At 42.6% G+C, this 17,422-nt stretch overlaps 2 protein-coding genes across 4 annotated transcripts in view; both read left to right on the forward strand.

Annotated features, from left to right (window-relative positions):
• The first annotated feature begins 3,395 nt into the window (after window positions 1-3,395).
• Window positions 3,396-14,763, forward strand: coq8b (coenzyme Q8B). The gene is made up of 15 exons (XM_055896154.1): window positions 3,396-3,507; window positions 4,009-4,190; window positions 4,402-4,728; window positions 5,217-5,283; window positions 5,985-6,056; window positions 7,928-8,044; window positions 8,240-8,325; window positions 8,703-8,843; window positions 9,209-9,290; window positions 9,458-9,551; window positions 9,878-10,019; window positions 12,308-12,415; window positions 12,803-12,868; window positions 13,085-13,171; window positions 13,482-14,763. The coding sequence occupies exons 2-15, from the start codon at window positions 4,011-4,013 to the stop codon at window positions 13,788-13,790; spliced, it is 1,878 nt and encodes a 625-aa protein (XP_055752129.1). The 5' UTR covers window positions 3,396-3,507; window positions 4,009-4,010; the 3' UTR covers window positions 13,791-14,763.
• Window positions 14,764-16,426: 1,663 nt separating this feature from the next.
• The window catches only part of LOC129832230 (numb-like protein), a 79,636-nt gene continuing 78,640 nt past the window's right edge, over window positions 16,427-17,422 (forward strand). The window contains exon 1 of one of the 3 annotated variants that reach the window (XM_055896140.1): window positions 16,427-16,757. In XM_055896140.1, coding sequence (XP_055752115.1) covers window positions 16,680-16,757 — 78 coding nt within the window. In that variant the 5' untranslated portion in view covers window positions 16,427-16,679. The remainder of the gene's footprint in view (window positions 16,758-17,422) is intronic. The other 2 variants (XM_055896141.1, XM_055896139.1) reach the window with 2 other exon arrangements.

Raw genomic sequence — 17,422 nt, forward strand, 5'->3', positions numbered from 1 at the left:
ACATAATTCCCCTCCCCCATAATAACCACAGAACACACCCAACCCATGGTTGGACCTCAGGACAAAGAACTATCTCAGGAACCAATGGAACGTGGACACCAGGCCTGATCAGGACTACCCAAGACCCAGATCGACCAATCGGAAGGCCGGACTCGCAGATCTACCTACTTTGCTTGTTGTCTATTAGTACTGTACAATTCTTGAAACTACTCTCTTTCCCGGACGATTCAATAGGAGTCAGACAGAAAGAGCCTTGCTGCAAGATTTTACTAAGATATCTTTACATGTGATTAAACGGCCTTATTATAAAATTATCCACCTCGTCCTATTGTCTCCTCTTGTTCTCCTGTCAACAGTAAACGTTTTACTAACAGCATCCTGATTGGTTGCGTCACTGCCTGGTATGGCAACTGCTCAGCCTTCCGACCGCAATGTACTACAGATCGTAGTGTGTACGGCCCAGTACATCACCAGGGCTAAGCTTCCTGCCATCTCTGTCCTCTATACCAGGCGGTGTCAGAGGAAGGCCCTAAAAATTCTTAAAGACTCCAGCCACCCTAGTCATAGACTGTTCTCTCTGGTACCGCAAGGCAAGCGGTACCGGAGTGCCAAGTCGAGGTCCAAGAGGCTTCTAAACAGCTTCTACCCCCAAGCAATAAGACTCCTGAACAGCTAATCTAAGGGCTACCCAGACCCCTCTTTTACGCTGCTGCTACCCTCTGTTTATTATCTATGCATAGTCACTTTAACTCTACCTACATGTACATATTACCTCAATTACCTCGACTAATCGGTGCTCCACACACATTGACTCTGTACCGGTACCCCCTGTATATATACTTTTATTTTCTATCTATTTTTTACTGAACACTTATTTTTATTTTTTTCTTAACTTCATAAAGCATTGTTGCTTAATTAAGGGCTTGTAAGTAAGCATTTCACTGTAAGGTGAAATACCTGTTGTATTCGGCGCATGTGACAAATACAATTTGATTTGGTATGGATAATTAGGTAAAACCACATGTCCAATCGCTATCTCTGTCCATGGCCATTCTAGGAAAGGGTCAATTTGAGCTAGCCAGCCACCGTAGGACAACACCACAACAATATGCAACAATTCAAGATTTTTTCTGTCAATGATGTTTGTCTTTATTGTGATGTAATTGGTTTGAAGCCAAATCCAAACTGTATTCCCTTGACATGTTCTTTGGTGCTCCAGGACCATCAGGACCATCAGTTTAGTTCACTGCTGATTGGCTATTATTGTAAAAAAAAAAATAATAATCAAGGGAGGCCGAATGGTCGCTACAGTGTTGCCAACTTAGCGACATTGTCGCTATATTTAGCGAGTATTCAGACCCCTCTAGCGACACATTTTCAAACTATCAACTAGCGACAAATCTAGCGACTTTTGTGGTGTTATTGGAGACTTTTGGAGACTCTGATGTGAAAGCACATATCGTTCTTACTCTTCTCAACGAGCAGCGGGTGCTGCCGTGGGCCCCACCCCCGTCCCAAAGCACTCACAGGCGGCCCAGTCCTCGCGCAGCAGTCCCTCCCAGCTGCAGTCAGAGCAGGAGATGTTCACCCCTCTGCGTCCAGTCTGCAAATTCATCGCGCATGCGGGAAGCCGCCGCTGGCTGATCCTGTCCTGGCTTACATTCAGGACGGGATGTAAATGTAAAATGTTCTTTGTCTAAAATAAATCACTGCATTTGACTCACACAGCCTCAGTCACTTACTCACCTTGTCCACTGTGTGTGTGCCTCACTGTGACATAAGCTAAACATCTAGCTGGCTAGCTAAATCATGTCACAGTCTAAACTGTACACTCAAAAATACAGAAAGGAGTAGGAATCAAACCCTGAATTCAAAGGCTGGTTGAAGCCGTTTATTGGAGATGATACACGGGCATACTGCCTGTATTGTAAGGACGATTTCTACGCCAAACTTAGTGATGTAAAAAAAACACGACAACTCAAAAATATAGTCAAAAGGCAAAGCCTTATAAAAGTTCCACCCAAAACAAGCTGCCATTTATGTTTAAAAAAATGTACTCTGCAAAAAAGGCTGAGGCCACCATGGCATTAGCTATCGCTGAACACTGTTCCATGCTGGCATGTGATCACATTGGAGAAGCATGTAGAGCTGCTTTCTCAGACTCCACTGCTGCTACCCACTTCAAAATGCACAGGACAAAGAGTACAGAAATGATTAATGGTGTTCTAGCACCATACTTTCTGAAAAAGTTGGTCGCAGATGTGGGTGACCAGCATTTCAGCCTCCTCCTCGATGAGTCCACGGATGTAAGTGTTTCTAAGTACCTGGGGGTTGTGATAAGGTACTTTAGTGACACCAAGCAGACAATTGTATCAACATTTCTGGGGCTTGTTGAGTTGGAGGGAGGAGATGCAAATCTATAGCCTGTGCTGTTGTGGCTTTCCTCGAGAAGTGTTGTCTTAAAAAAGAGAAACTCCTGGGGATAGGGACTGACAATGCCTCTGTTATGATGGGGATTAACAATTGGGGCCATTAAAGTGCTGAAGGAGGAGTATGGCCTCAAATATCTGGTTCTTATTCGCTGTGTGTGCCACTCTCTGCAGCTTGCTCATTTGTAGTTCCAAACATATTTAGGGTGTTTTTTTACTCATATTTTTCTCTCTCCCACGACGTTATTCCTCTCTCCTACAGTGTCATCACAATTACATGCACATGGTTAATTATGCAAATTAGGCGATGGCGTCATTTGGCGACTTCTAGCGACTTTTAGGACAGCCAATAGCTACTTTCCTTACTGAGGAGTTGGCAACACTGGGTCGCTAGCTTCCCTTGCATTCATTCAATGCCACGGGCGCCAACGAGGTCATACTCATTTCGACCTGACGGCTGGCGCTGGCTGGCTGCTGCAACATAGCATCAGTTAGATGGGCTACACATAAAGGGGCAGAGGGGCACTGTTTCGCTCGCTTGGGTGCTTTCTCCGGTGAGATACATCTCGCCTCTTGTGAATTGAATGACAATTATGAAACTCAGAGAGACGAACGATAAATTATTGTATATATTTTTTCCTTTTTAAATGTTTGGGGGAAGCCTGGCTTTCCTTGGCATCCATAAATACACGCCACTGAGCATCAGCACCATCCTCAAGATTTTGTAACTACATTCCAAACAAGTGCATGCTTCCTCATGATACGCCCATTAATATGTTATTGGCCATTAGGTTGCCGTAGGCACACCTTTCACTTCTCTGATTTGTTCAGTGGAAAAACTTTCCTCCGTCAATCACACATTAAATCATTGAAACGTGGCGTAGGATTGGTCTAGTGATATTACGCCCGCCTTCTCCTATTTTGCCCGGCGCAGTTGGACCACAAGCACGTCTGTCAATTTAGTCAAACCTCTATTTCCGGGTCTGAAAGTTGTTGCAAAACAGCGTCCATTGACTTCACGGGCAAGAGGACAGTCGTCAGCTACTCTCCAAATTCTATAGGAAGCATCCCTTCAATAGTAAGTGACTGACAATTCCTTGGTATATTTTAAACCATCTAGCTAAAGTTAACTAAGTGATTCATTAGCTCTGATGTTGGGGTGTGAAGCCTAGCTAACTAACTTAGTAGCTAGTGTGAACAACATGCTTGGGTTAAATCCATGCATTCAACGTTACCCAAATTAAAAATCGAATTTTTGCCTCTTATATTCGATTGTGTCGTAACTGCACCACTATCTTCACTTGGTAATCAAACGACAACGTCTTTGGGAAAGCATATAAGTTACTTATATAGCCTGTGAGGAGTGCAGGTCGAAGACACACGTGTGTGCATTACATGTCATGCATACTGAATCTTCTTCAATGATAAGCCAAGCTTAGACTAAGTGTATAGGTAGATTTAGTGTGTGTGTGTGTGTGTGTGTGTGTGTGTGTGTGTGTGTGTGTGTGTGTGTGTGTGTGTGTGTGTGTGTGTGTGTGTGTGTGTGTGTGTGTGTGTGTGTGTGCGTGTGTCTTTGCAGAGATGCTAGCTGAGGTGTTTCAGGTGCTGCGGGGAGCAGGGAAGGTTGGCCAAGCGTTTGCCAACACCCAGGGGGAGATGCTGAGGCTAATGGCCTGTAACTCCACGCTGGGCACTGGGGTTAAAGCTGCCCAGGAGGTGGTTGAGAGCGTGATGGGCACAGTCATGGGTGGTTCTGCCATGGTATGTTCACACGGGAGAGAAGGGGGCCTTTCTGCACACATCAAATAAATAGACGTACATTGGAGACGTTATCACAGTTCAATGGCCTTTTCAGCTATTAGGCTGCATAAAGTGTTATAGTACTCTGCCTAATACAATTGCGTGCACCATGGTGTCTATTGCCTGCAGTGACATTGAATGAGGCACTGAATGTGACGTTTTCCATATTCAGCAACAGTCTATCAAGGATGATGTGTTCCCTGATGCTGAGGGATGGGAGGAAATGGACCCGGATGAGGCTGCTAAATGGGCGGTGGGCTCTGAATTCCCCCCAGGCCCAGGGGCCACAGAGATGCTCAGCGGAGTGCCTCACAGCCCAGCCCGGGGTCCAGGGGGAGCAGGCTTGCCTGGCCAAAGTTCCCGGTTCCTGCACATCGCCTCGACGCAACGCCACACCAGGTTTGTCCATGACTCGGTAGTGGCCAGACTCACCCCAGAGGACATCAAGAAGGCCAGGGAGTCAAAGCAGGCACTCTCCAGGCCTATTGTTAAGCAGAAGGTCAGTGACGTATGATTACCTCCTGATTGTCTGGGCTGTTCCACTGACTGGGTTTTGGGCTGGCATTGTAGTTGTAAGTCATGATGGGGACATTGGGGGTTAAGTTGGTCTTTGCTATATTAGGAAATAATTTCCCCATTTTCTAAAGAAGTATGCAATGGCGGTCTTTATACATAGGCCAACTGTACTGTGCTTCACATGAATATTGTACATTTAAATATATCCTCTGGGATGAACCAATTTGATATAGGCCTACCGATGTGGTGCTGTATTACTCCAGGTATGTGCTATAGCTGAAACATGGTGGCATGTAGTCTCTCAGGCCCTTATGTTATGGAACATCCACTACTGTGCAGTGTTATCCTTTGGCACGAGACTGGGGTCTTTTAGCCTCAAATAATTTAGATGTTGCAGGTTGTAGCTCAAATTAGCTCATTTGATTATGTTTGGTGTTAGATATTGTTTTAATGGAAGTCTCATTTTTACAGCTTAGTGATCGTGCAAGAGAGAGGAAGGTCCCTGCCACGAGAATCAGCAGGCTGGTCAACTTCGGGGGTAAGAGTTTCACTGCAATGAATGGAAATCAACCCCAGATATTGCAGTTTATTTAGGTACACCTATAGGATTCTATTGATAGATGCCTAAAGAAACATGACCCAGCCAGCATGCAGCTATATTACAATCAATCAATATTTCTAGTACATTATTAAATCAACCATTATAGTCATTACATCATTGCACAGCCCAGTCCCTATGACCTTGATTTCACTGGGGCTAAGCTGCCTGCCATCCAGGACCTCTACACGGTGTCAGAGGAAGGCCTTAAAAATTGTCAAGCGGTATCGGAGTGCCAAGTCTAGGACAAAAAGGCTTCCCAACCCAACCCCTCTTTTACGCTGCTGCTACTCTCTGTTTATCATATATGCACAGTCACTTTAACTATACATATGTACATACTACCTCAATTGTTGCTACTATTGCTACTGTTTTTCACTGTCTTTTTACTGTTTTTATTTCTTTACTTACCTATTGTTCACCTAATACCTTTTTTTTGCACCATTGGTTAGAGCCTGTAAGTAAGCATTTCACTAAGGTTTACACCTGTTGTATTCGGTGCACGTGACAAATAAACTTTGATTTGATTTTGACTTAAATGGCACATGTGTATGATGGCCAGACAAAGGAGAGATCAGTGTGCGTCTCAAGTGAAACAATGTAGTGTTTGGCATACTTCCTTATGTCTGTCTCGTTGGCAGGTCTGGCAGTCGGGCTGGGACTAGGTGCCATTGCAGAGGTGGCGAAGCAGTCTATGGGAGCCAAGCGTGCAGGTACAGTTGAAGTCGGAAGTTTACATACACCTTAGCCAAATACATTTAAACTCCGTTTCTTCACAATTCCTGACATTTAATCGTAGTAAAAATTACCCTTCTTAGGTCAGTTAGTATCACCACTTTATTTTAAGAATGTGAAATGTCAGAATAATAGTAGCGAGAATTATTTATTTCATCTTTTATTTCTTTCATCACATTCCCAGTTCGTCAGAAGTTTACATACACTTAATTAGTATTTGGTAGCATTGCCTTTAAATTGTTTAACTTGGGTCAAATGTTTCGGGTAGCCTTTCACCAGCTTCCCAGTTGGGTGAATTTTGGCCCATTCCTCCTGACAGAGCTGGTGTAACTGACTCAGGTTTGCAGGCTTCCTTGCTCACACACGCTTTTCAGTTCTGCCCACAAATCTTCTGTAGGATTGAGGTCAGGCTTTGTGATGGCCACTCCAATACTGTGACTTTGTTGTCCTTAAGCCATTTTGCCACAACTTTGTAAGTATGCTTGGGGGTCATTGTCCACTTGGAAGACTCATTTGCGACCAAGCTTTAACTTTCTGACTGATGTCTTGAGATGTTGCTTCAATATATCCACATAATTTCCCTTCCTCATGATGCTATCTACTTTGTGAAGTGCACCAGTCCCTCCTGCCGCATAGCACCACCACAACATGATGCTGCCACCCCTGTGCTTCACGGTTGGGATGGTGTTCTTCGGCTTGCAGGCCTCCCCCTTTTTCCTCCAAACATAACGATGGTCATTATGGCCAAACAGTTCTATTTTTGTTTGATCAGACCAGAGGACATTTTTCCAAAAAGTACGATCTTTTTCCCCATGTGCAGTTTCAAACCGTAGTCTGGCTTTTTTATGATGATTTTGCAGTGGCTTCTTCCTTGCTGAGCGGCCTTTCAGGTTATGTCGATATAGGACTCGTTTTACTGTGGATATAGATACTTTTGTACCTATTTCCTCCAGCATCTTCACAAGGTCCTTTGCTGCTGTTCTGGGATTGATTTGCACTTTTTGCACCAAATCACGATTCATCTCTAGGAGACAGAACACATCTCTTTCCTGAGCGGTATGATGGTTGCGTGGTCCCATGGTGTTTATACTTCAGTACTATGGTTTGTACAGATGAACGTGGTACCTTAAGGTATTTGGAAATTGCTCCCAAGGATGAACCAGACTTGTTTTTCTGAGGTCTTGGCTGATTTCTTTTGATCTTCCTATGCCTTCAAGCAAAGAGGCACTGAGTTTGAAGGTCGGCCTTGAAATACATCCACAGGTACACCTCCAATTGACTCAAATGATGTGATCTGAAGCCATGACATAATTTTCTGGAATTTTCCAAGCTGTTTAAAGGCACAGTCAACTTAGTGTATGTAAACTTCTGACCCACTGGAATTGTGATACAGTGAATTAATCTGTCTGTAAACCATTGTTGGAAAAATTACTTGTCATGCACAAAGTAGATGTCCTAACCGACTTTCCAAAACTATAGTTTGTTAACAAGAAATTTGTGGAGTGGTTGATAAACAAGTTTTAATGACTCGAACCTAAGTGTATGTAAACTTCCGACTTCAACTGTAGGTTCCTCCATGCATCTCTGAAACAGACCCTGAGATGAAGAAGCTGCATGATAGGTTGTTCGATTGGCCACCAGGCTGGCATTGGGTTGAATCTGGACTGATTTGAAGTTCCTCTCAATATGGCTTGGTTCACCATTGAATGTTATGATATACAGTATTTCTCATGTTGGTGTGTAGTTACTCTGGTCTTGCTCATGAATTCAGACCTTAGTTTGTTTTACTCTATGCTTGCTTCTCTCCTTCATTCTGATTCCATAATAAACTCGACCATGTCTCTCTCAGAGGGTGCCCTGTTGGACTCTCCTCTCCTGTCCGAGGCCAATGCTGAGAGGATAGTGGACACCTTGTGCAAAGTCAGAGGGGCAGCCCTCAAAATAGGACAGATGCTCAGTATACAAGGTATAATGGTCTACCCTCCCCTCTGTCACCCATCACATTTATCTTTGATGAATTCAATTGGAATAATTGTTGGATGGTTATGCTGCATCTATAAACGCATTATAGATGCTACATTACATTCTATGTAAAGTATTACCAATTCAACACATTATGCATACCAGGTAAATTTAACATATGTTGTGCTCTTCCCTGTAGATAACTCCTTCATAAACCCGCAGCTACAGAAGATCTTTGAGCGGGTCCGACAGAGCGCAGACTTCATGCCCTCCTGGCAGATGAATGTGAGTCATGCATACACTGAAATTATTATAAAAATAAATGCATTTAACCTTTATTTAACTAGGCAAGTCAGTTAAGAACAAATTCTTATTTACAATGACGGCCTACACCGGCCAAACCCGGACGACGCTGGGCCAATTGTGCGCCGCCCTATGGGACTCCCAATCACGGCCGGCTGTGATACAGCCTGGATTTGAACCAGGGTGTCTGTAGTGACGCCTCTAGCACTGCGGTGCCTTAGATTGCTGCGCCTATCGGGAGTCTTCTTGAACTTCAGATATTGTATAGTAATATTTGACATTCCACTGCTACGAATGTTAGCAAGTCATTTTGGAATCAAATTGGACTTCAAGACTGTCTGCTGTGTATGTGACTGCAGAAAGTTCTGGAGGAGGAGCTAGGTGCAGGCTGGAGGGAGAAGCTGTCGTCGTTTGCGGACAAGCCCTTCGCCGCCGCCTCCATTGGCCAGGTGCATCACGGGAAGCTGCACGATGGCAGGGAGGTCGCCATGAAGATCCAGGTGAGGGATACCATGCATATCCTTTGGCATCCAAAGAGATCCAGGCTCCAATTCCAGGTTCAGTAGTATAGTAGCAATGGTATCAGTCAATGACCCATGAAGAGGTTTTATTTGTCATTGTAAAATGTAGATTATATTTGGCTAAAGGAAAAAAACGTCTACCTAAAATCCCAACCCCTAGTTAAGGGTTGGTTGCCTTTTGTTAACAGTAACTTGTAAAAAAAAATATATATATATTGTTCTGGTAAAGAGATTATCTCAGTGTTTTGTCATGGGAGCTCTAAGATTAGGTTCTTGATATTCTCAGACAGTCTTTGATCTTTTCTCATGTAATTCTGGATGTCTGTTCTCTCTCTTCATTGCAGTACCCAGGAGTAGCTGAGAGCATCCACAGTGACATCAACAACCTGATGTCTGTGCTGAAGATGAGTATTGTTCTACCAGACGGTAAGGGTTCAGAAATCCAAACTAATAATAATTTATTCAATTTATATAGCGCTTTTCATTACTAAAATAATCTAATTGAATGCTTTATAGTGAGAAAGATATCCTAGTACTTGGGAAAATTCCCTCAGGAGGCTGCCTAACTTACATTGACATTTATTTTCTCACAGGCTTGTTTGCAGACAGTAGTCTAGAAGTCCTTCAAAGGGAGCTGGCGTGGGAGTGCGACTACAAGAGAGAGGCGGAGAGTGCCAAGCATTTTAAGTAAGCCCTACACCACTGAGTCTGTCATAAAGCATGATGTCTCTTCAGAAGGATAATTAACTTGAATAGCCTGTAGTAGTCCTCTTAGTGTATCCAAATGTTACTATACAGTGAGTATAAATTAAATGCCACTTTCCACAGTATTGGGGAAGCTGGCCCTCATGTGATTTCTATCTTTATTTATTTCAGTTCCTGTCAGGATGATACGCTCTCTAATGCACTGTGAATCTGATGGTAGTACAATTTGTGGGCCTGTTGTGTATTGATGCATAGCAATGTACCAGCTCAGTCCTGTTGAGCAGATTAATGATTTCTGTCTGCCTCAGGTCACTTCTGGCGGATGACCCATTTTTCCACGTTCCATTTGTGGTGGACGAGCTCTCAGGAAGGAGGGTTCTGGCCATGGAGCTGGTGTCAGGGGTACCGCTGGACAGCTGTGTGGATCTGGATCAGGAGACAAGGAATCAGGTTAGAGTTGACCTCCACCCAGGAGAATAAACATTGGGTGAATGGCCTTTTTCCCGGTAGCGCTGTGGGGGGATGTTGTGGCCACATCATTGCCTAACCTTAGTCTAACTCAGTGACTGGTTGACTGGTTGTAGCTCTGACTGCCCTTAACCCAGAGTTTCCCAAACTCGGCCTTTCAGGCCCCAGGGGGGTTTAGATGTTTAGATTTTTTTTGCCCTAATACTATTAGAGGTCGAACGATTATGATTTTTCAGCGGCGATACTGATTATTGGAGGACCAAAAAAAGCAGATACCGATTAATCGGACACATTTTTTAATTTTTTAATTATTATTTTATATATATTTGTAGTAATGACAATTACAACAATACTTAATGAACACTTATTTTAACTTAATATAATACATCAATAAAATCTATTCAGTCTCAAAAAATAATGAAACATATTCAATTTGGTTTAAATAATGCAAAAACACAGTGTTGGAGAAGAAAGTAAAAGTGCAATATGTGCCATGTAAAAAAGCTAACGTTTAAGTTCCTTGCTCAGAACATGAGAACATATGAAAGCTGGTGGTTCCTTTTAACATGAGTCTTCAATATTCCCAGTTAAGAAGTTTTAGGTTGTATTTATTATAGGACTATTTCTCTCTATACCATTTGTATTTCATATACCTTTGACTATTGGATGTTTTTATAGGCACTATAGTATTGCCAGCCTAATCTCGGGAGTTGATATGCTTGAAGTCATAAACAGCGCTGTGCTTCAAGCATTGCGAAGACCTGCAGGCAAATGGAGTAAAGTGCTGTTTGAATGAATGATTACGAGCCTGCTACTGCTTAACACCGCTCAGTCAGACTGCTCTATCAAATCATAGACTTAACTATAATATAATAAACACACAGAAATACGAGCCTTAGGTCATTAATATGGTCAAATCCGGAAACTATCATTTCGAAAACAAAACGTTTAATTATTTCAGTGAAATACGGAACCTTTATTTTATCTAAGTCTAAATATTGCTGTAACATTGCACAACCTTCAATGTTATGTCATAATTATGTAAAATTCAGGCTAATTAATTACGGTCTTTGTTAGGAAGAAATGGTCTTCACACAGTTCACAACGAGCCAGGTGGCCCAAATACCCTGACTCTGCTTGCACAGAACGCAAGAGAAGTGACACAATTTCTCTAGTTAAAAGAAATTCATGTTATCAGGCAATATTAACTAAATATGCAGGTTTACATATATTTTTTCTTGTGTATTGATTTTAAGAAAGGCATTGATGTTTATGGTTAGGTACATTGGTGCAGCGACAGTGCTTTTTTCACGAATGTCCTTAAATCATCACCCGTTTGGCGAAGTAGGTTGTGATTCAATGATAAATTAACAGGCACCTCATCAATTATATGCAACACAGGACAAGCTAGTTAACCTAGTAATATCAACCATGTGTAGTTAACTAGTGATTGTGTGAAGATTGATTGTTTTTTATAAGATAAGTTTAATGCTAGCTAGCAACTTACCTTGGCTCCTTGCTGCACTTGCATAACAGGTGGTCAGCCTGTCTCCTTGTGGAGTGCAATGTAATCAGCCATAATCGGCGTCCAAAAATGCAGATTACCGATTTGTTATGAACTTGAAATCGGCCCTAATTAATCGGCCACGGCCATGACTCACAGCTGACGTTTTGGCAAAAACCAAAACGTTGCACCTCTTGGGGTCCCGAGGACTGAGTTTGGGAAATCCTGCCTTAACCGTTAGATAGGTTGCTAAGCTATGACTCTGCAGACCACCTGTATAATGTGCTCTTCTCAGTTGTCACTGATATGAAGAAATTAGGCATCCCCCCCAAACCCTGAAGCAATGAATCATACGTCATTGTCTCTACACCCAGAAGTAGAGGAATCATTCATATTTATTAATGGCTCAAGTGATTGTGGAATCTGGTTTAAATGACTCCAGGGTTCTTACTTTGTGAACAGACAAGGTTTCACTCACGATTCAGCACCTGTGGCGTTGGGATGAAATGAAAATGACAGATAATGGAGAGCATTATTAATACTTTAAAAAGACGCTCTAAAACCACATTTCTGAAGCAACACTATGAACATGGCTCATTTTGACCAGCAGGGGGCAGTATCCGAAGTTGAGTGGTGACACTATCACTCACACTATGTAGTGGATGCATCACAAATGTCATCCTGTTCCCTATTTGGTGCCATTTTGGGACTCGGTTTAGGAGTGATAAACTGACCCCTGTGGTCCCACATCACCTCTCCCCTACAGATCTGCTTCAACATCCTACAGCTGTGTCTGAGAGAGCTCTTTGAGTTCCGCTTCATGCAGACGGACCCCAACTGGGCCAACTTCTTCTACAACGCTGAGCAGAACAAGGTGAGAGGGCGAGTGAGCCTGTGACGAGATGCTAGAGGTGTCTCTTCTGGCACCCTATTCCCTATATAGTGCGCTACTTTTGACCAGAGGCCACAGGGTGCGCTGATTTTTATGTAGGGAATAGGGTGCCATTGGGGACTTAACCACTGTGACATTCATCAATACCATGACTCTGACCTTCAATCATGTTTTGTATTAAATAGCTTTATAATGGATTTATGAATACATGTACACTGAAATACATTTTATGGACATGTATTCAGTGAATCATACATTTTCATGAGAACATACCACTTTATTCCCCGCGTTCATGAACATGTGTGATGGCGATTGTTCTTTTGGTGGGGATGTTACGTAGTTAAACCTCCGCCCACTTTGTGTCTCCAGATTATTCTGTTGGATTTCGGTGCATGCCGGGATTACCCTGAGGCCTTCACAGATGATTACGTACAGGTAAATGAATCTGAGTCGTGTGCATTAAAACACCAAACGAAAGGAAATGGGCCGAAGCGGGGACGGACTACCTGGACAACGTTTTTCTACGGTGTGCCCTAACAATTACCTGATGAATGACAGATCCCATGAATATTTTAGACCCAGGAGCACAACATATCAAATGGCTTTGATTTTGTTCTCTGTAACCTTTTGATGACGTCTGTCTGTGTCCAGGTGGTGCACGCAGCCTCCATCGGAGATAGGGAGACTGTGCTGGAGAAATCCAAGGACCTCAAGTTCCTCACAGGGTTTGAGGCCAAGGTAAGAAGGTATTTTTGTGCAGTGATAACCATGGTGTCATGAAGCGTAAACATTTTTTATGTGTGGTTTATGACATCACCCTTCTCTCTCTGGTCCCTTTCTCCTCTCCTTCTACTGGGGCGGGGTTATATACATAGCCATGTACTTTTCTACACTTTTGAGTCAGTAAAAAAAACTAATAAACAGAGGGATATATAATATTATTCATTTTAAGACCATAATAAAGGTTCATACATGCTTTTAACAAGTAATAAAGCATTATACATGCGGAGTGTTCCCAAGTTGTGTTGAAAATGCCCCCTCTCCCAAGGCGTTCCAGGATGCTCACGTGGAGGCAGTGATGATCCTGGGCGAGGCCTTCGCCAACTCTGACCCCTTTGACTTTGGCACCCAGAGCACCACGCAGCGGATCCAGAGCCTGATCCCCGTCATGCTGCGTCACCGCCTCACCCCGCCCCCCGAGGAGACCTACTCCCTGCACCGCAAGATGGCCGGCTCCTTCCTCATCTGTTCCAAGCTTGGCGCCAAAATTGCCTGCAAGGACATGTTCCTGGACATCTACAATTCCTACCAACAGAGGCGGCTGGAGAAGGAGCAGGCTGCCCAAGTTCAGGCCTAGATGGGGTCAAAGGTCATTACTAGTGGTCACTCTCTGGCAGAAGTCCCATGGCTGTGGACTAGGTTTATTTAAGAGAGGGTAACTGTACTACATGGGTGATCTACTGACTCCCAGTGCTTTGAATGTCAGTGACTCGATGCCACTCCACCACTCAATGAGGTGGGCTGACAGTAGGGAGTGGTAGGTGGAGCGTCTGCTTGTATAAACAAACACAGAAAACTCTATGGCATTTGTGTGATTGAATCACTTGAGATTGGTGTTAATAATATTTGTTTAATGTAAATGTATGAAGGCCATATAACTGATTTGAGCTGTGTCTCTGTTGGGGGGGGGGGGGTAATATGTTTTGAGTGTTGGTTTGTGTTTTTGATGTGCCCTGGTCTAATGGTTTCCAACAAACTCTCATTTTAATGCAGATTGATTATTACACGTTAATGCCACAAACATGACATTTGTTTCTGAAAATGGCATTGTTTGTACTAAAAGGCATTTTGACACTGAAAAGTTATTTGGACATAATTGTACACACTACAAAGATTACTCTTTCAAATATTGTTGCAATCTTCCAACAGGTATATTTTTGGCTAAAAAAAACAATGTCTGGGAGATTTACTATTTAAAGCCAGAAAATATCTTCTATACTAGTCTTAATATACAAGGCTTATTTCACTGCCTTGTTGGGTTGCAGTATTAAGCCATCTTGTGAATGTATTTCCACGATATGTTAGAAGAGCAGTGTTTGTATGTATTTTAAAGGACTGTTTGATGGAAACCATAGAAGATGTCCTTAAACAGTGTAATAAAATAGTCCTGCTAGATGACGCCAACTGTAAAAAGCCTCAGCATAAATATGTGCGTTGACATTTTCACATGATATGCTGTACATGCACGTTGGGACCATACTTCAGCTCCATAAGACAAATGATTATTCTGTGGGTTTCCATCCTTGCAATAAACAGTTGACTAAAATAGAGACCTTTTGCCACTGGCTAGCTGTTTAAACAGGGTTTAATTCAGACCCAAACGGGCTGAAATGGGGAGGACTGAGCTCAATTTCTCCAATAAGACGCATTTATTTTGTTGCAACGGTTTGCACTAATGAATATACCCCTGTGCTAGCAGGCGCCGGCTAGTAATGAGGTAATTTACCTGCTCAGTAGGTAACATGAAAACCTTTTGACATCTTCACTCTGATGATTAGGAGTCTGGGCAGGGAAGTGAACATTGACTAACTGGCTCTTGTGTTACTGTATATGCTGCTAAACCCTTTGATGTTCACAAGGAGAAGCACTGCAAGGCGCACACAGAGATGAAGGTTTGCTGCTGTGAGCCCCAGCTGTTGGACTCCCTTCGTCACTCCCTAAGAGTCATTCACTGTTCATGTCTCTGGACTGAAATAGAGTAGACCTTCCAGGGTCTACATACACAACATTATGATAATAGATCCTACCATTCTAATGCCATTTCCTCCACAATAATCTATTGGACAGTCATCCACTGTGTTTATTCATCTCTGGTCCATCTACCTTGTCCTTGTACCAGACATACCTCTGATTGTCAAGGTAGAATATTGACTAAGTAGACTTACTGTCAGACCCTGAAGCTGTCAATAATGTTCAATCACAGTCTAACCCTATTCAACTCTAGCACAGTATAATCAGTGTATCTCAGACATCAGTGTATTTGTTTTGAAAACCTTAACCATTCTTTATGAGAAGAGGAGTGCTGTGCTAAAGTCCTGTAGGCACAAGCTATAAGTTACACAAGTACACATGTAGGGCCAAACGAGTATGAGTGTTAGTATTAATTGCCATTTCTCAACTAAGATGTAATGACTAGCACATACACTGGGGAAGGAAAGGCCCAGTGATGTTGTAGTATAGCGTAATGGAAAGTTGGATTGCAACAGTGCTAATAATGACCAGATGGGTTAAGTTTATATCGGCATGAAAATTGACATTTTATTAGGCAGCACATTCCATTCACTGTGTCTTGCTAAAAGCTGATGTCTACTGAAACCACAAAGTCAATTGAGGAAAACTGTTTCTTATAGAAGTTAAATCTGGAGACTTTTTGGGATCTTCACAGTCAGAATTGATCTCTGAAACTTTTTAGCCCACACATCAATCATTCAGTAGATTCTCCTCCACAATCTTGAAGGCAGGACATCATGGCATCTTCTGCCTGACAAGAACACATTGGTCCATTTAAAGCCCATTTATTTTAGTCTTAAATACCAATTTAGGTTTACTACAATCCAACTTGAAAGAAAAGAGCTGTTAATTAAGTGGTAATAGTGTAGCCACTTTTTGAATTATTATGGGCTCCCGAGTGGTGCAGCACTACAGGACCCTGGTTCGAATCCAGGCTGTATTACAACCGGCCGTGATTGGGAATCCCATAGGGCAGCGCACATTTGGCCCAGCGTCGTCCGGGTTTGTCCGGTGTAGGCTGTCATTGTAAATAATAATGTGTTCTTCACTGACTTGCGTAGTTAAATTGAGGTTAACAAAATATATATATATATATAAAACACACGGTGGCGCTGTAGAGTGACTGAAACATGGGTCCGTTGTATTTTTGTAAAACTTTAATGGGTAGAGTAAATTTGCATGTCCGGGCGTCTGTGCCAATAGGCTCGCTCAGAAGGCAGGGCCAGCGAGTGGAGTTGGGAGAGGAACCCAATCTGTGCGACAGTAACTGCACAGTCAACTAAAGCATAAATATTACAAAACATTTATCGAAATCGTTATTCACTGCTCGTCTTGTTTTTTTTGTTTTATTTTATTAAAAGCGGATTGACTCGTACAAGTATTTGCATCAAGAAGACCACTTGCCCGCATCGCATCATTGCTCCATCCAATGTTCATGAAGACGTTCTGAAATTACATGTTCTTCCATATTTCGTTGGGATTGGATTACACAAAAGGCGGCACGGACTCACACAATAATTCACTCTTCTCATTGGTGAGTTCACTCTATAATCCCTATACCCATACCGTTATTTATGGGGACTTGATGTTTTGTTGATTTTGAATGGTTAATAATGAATTAATCTCTGTGCGTGCATGTCTCGGAAGTCTTCTTCGTTTTCAAATCCAAGAAATGCGATCAATTAGTAGGAACAAGATGCGAAACAATTTAGATCTATTGAAAAATAACTGCAGCCAATAGTTTTGAAATAGGCTATTTATATGCATGTAATATGTTAAATGATTTGCAGTGTCTGCAGAAGCCCATGGTTCAGTCAAAACCACCACTTACACGTCGCTCTGCATTGCCGAATCATTACGTTCTGAGTCAGATGTATACCATTGTATTCTGCTTGTGGTGTGGAAACATGATCTAGGTTTTATTGAAAGGTAACCTATGAAATATCTGTGTCCGGTGTAATAGAGCCATATGCCCACCTTCTATCGTGTTCTGTGCGGCTGTAGTTTTTGCCTATTCATCTCTACAGTAATACATTTCAAAAACGCGCCCTGCATTTTTATACGACGCATGCCTGCAATGAAACACCTTATACTCTCATGTAGGCTACCTGTCCGCATCCTCTGATATGGCGAAGAGAACAGTCAACTGGAATAGTATAGGTGCGGCTGAAAGGAAGTGTAGTTTTGCTACTGTATCCT

Source organism: Salvelinus fontinalis, chromosome 33 (genome assembly GCF_029448725.1).
Source record: "Salvelinus fontinalis isolate EN_2023a chromosome 33, ASM2944872v1, whole genome shotgun sequence".
Classification (NCBI taxonomy): domain Eukaryota; kingdom Metazoa; phylum Chordata; class Actinopteri; order Salmoniformes; family Salmonidae; genus Salvelinus; species Salvelinus fontinalis.

Excerpts from the sequence above, each read along its gene's own strand:
- coq8b (XM_055896154.1), top strand. The coding sequence starts at position 4,011 with ATGCTAGCTGAGGTGTTTCAGGTGCTGCGGGGAGCAGGGAAGGTTGGC. Across the intron at positions 8,045-8,239 it reads ACAGATGCTCAGTATACAAG|ATAACTCCTTCATAAACCCG; the intron begins GTATAATGGTCT and ends TCTTCCCTGTAG. Across the intron at positions 8,326-8,702 it reads TGCCCTCCTGGCAGATGAAT|AAAGTTCTGGAGGAGGAGCT; the intron begins GTGAGTCATGCA and ends ATGTGACTGCAG.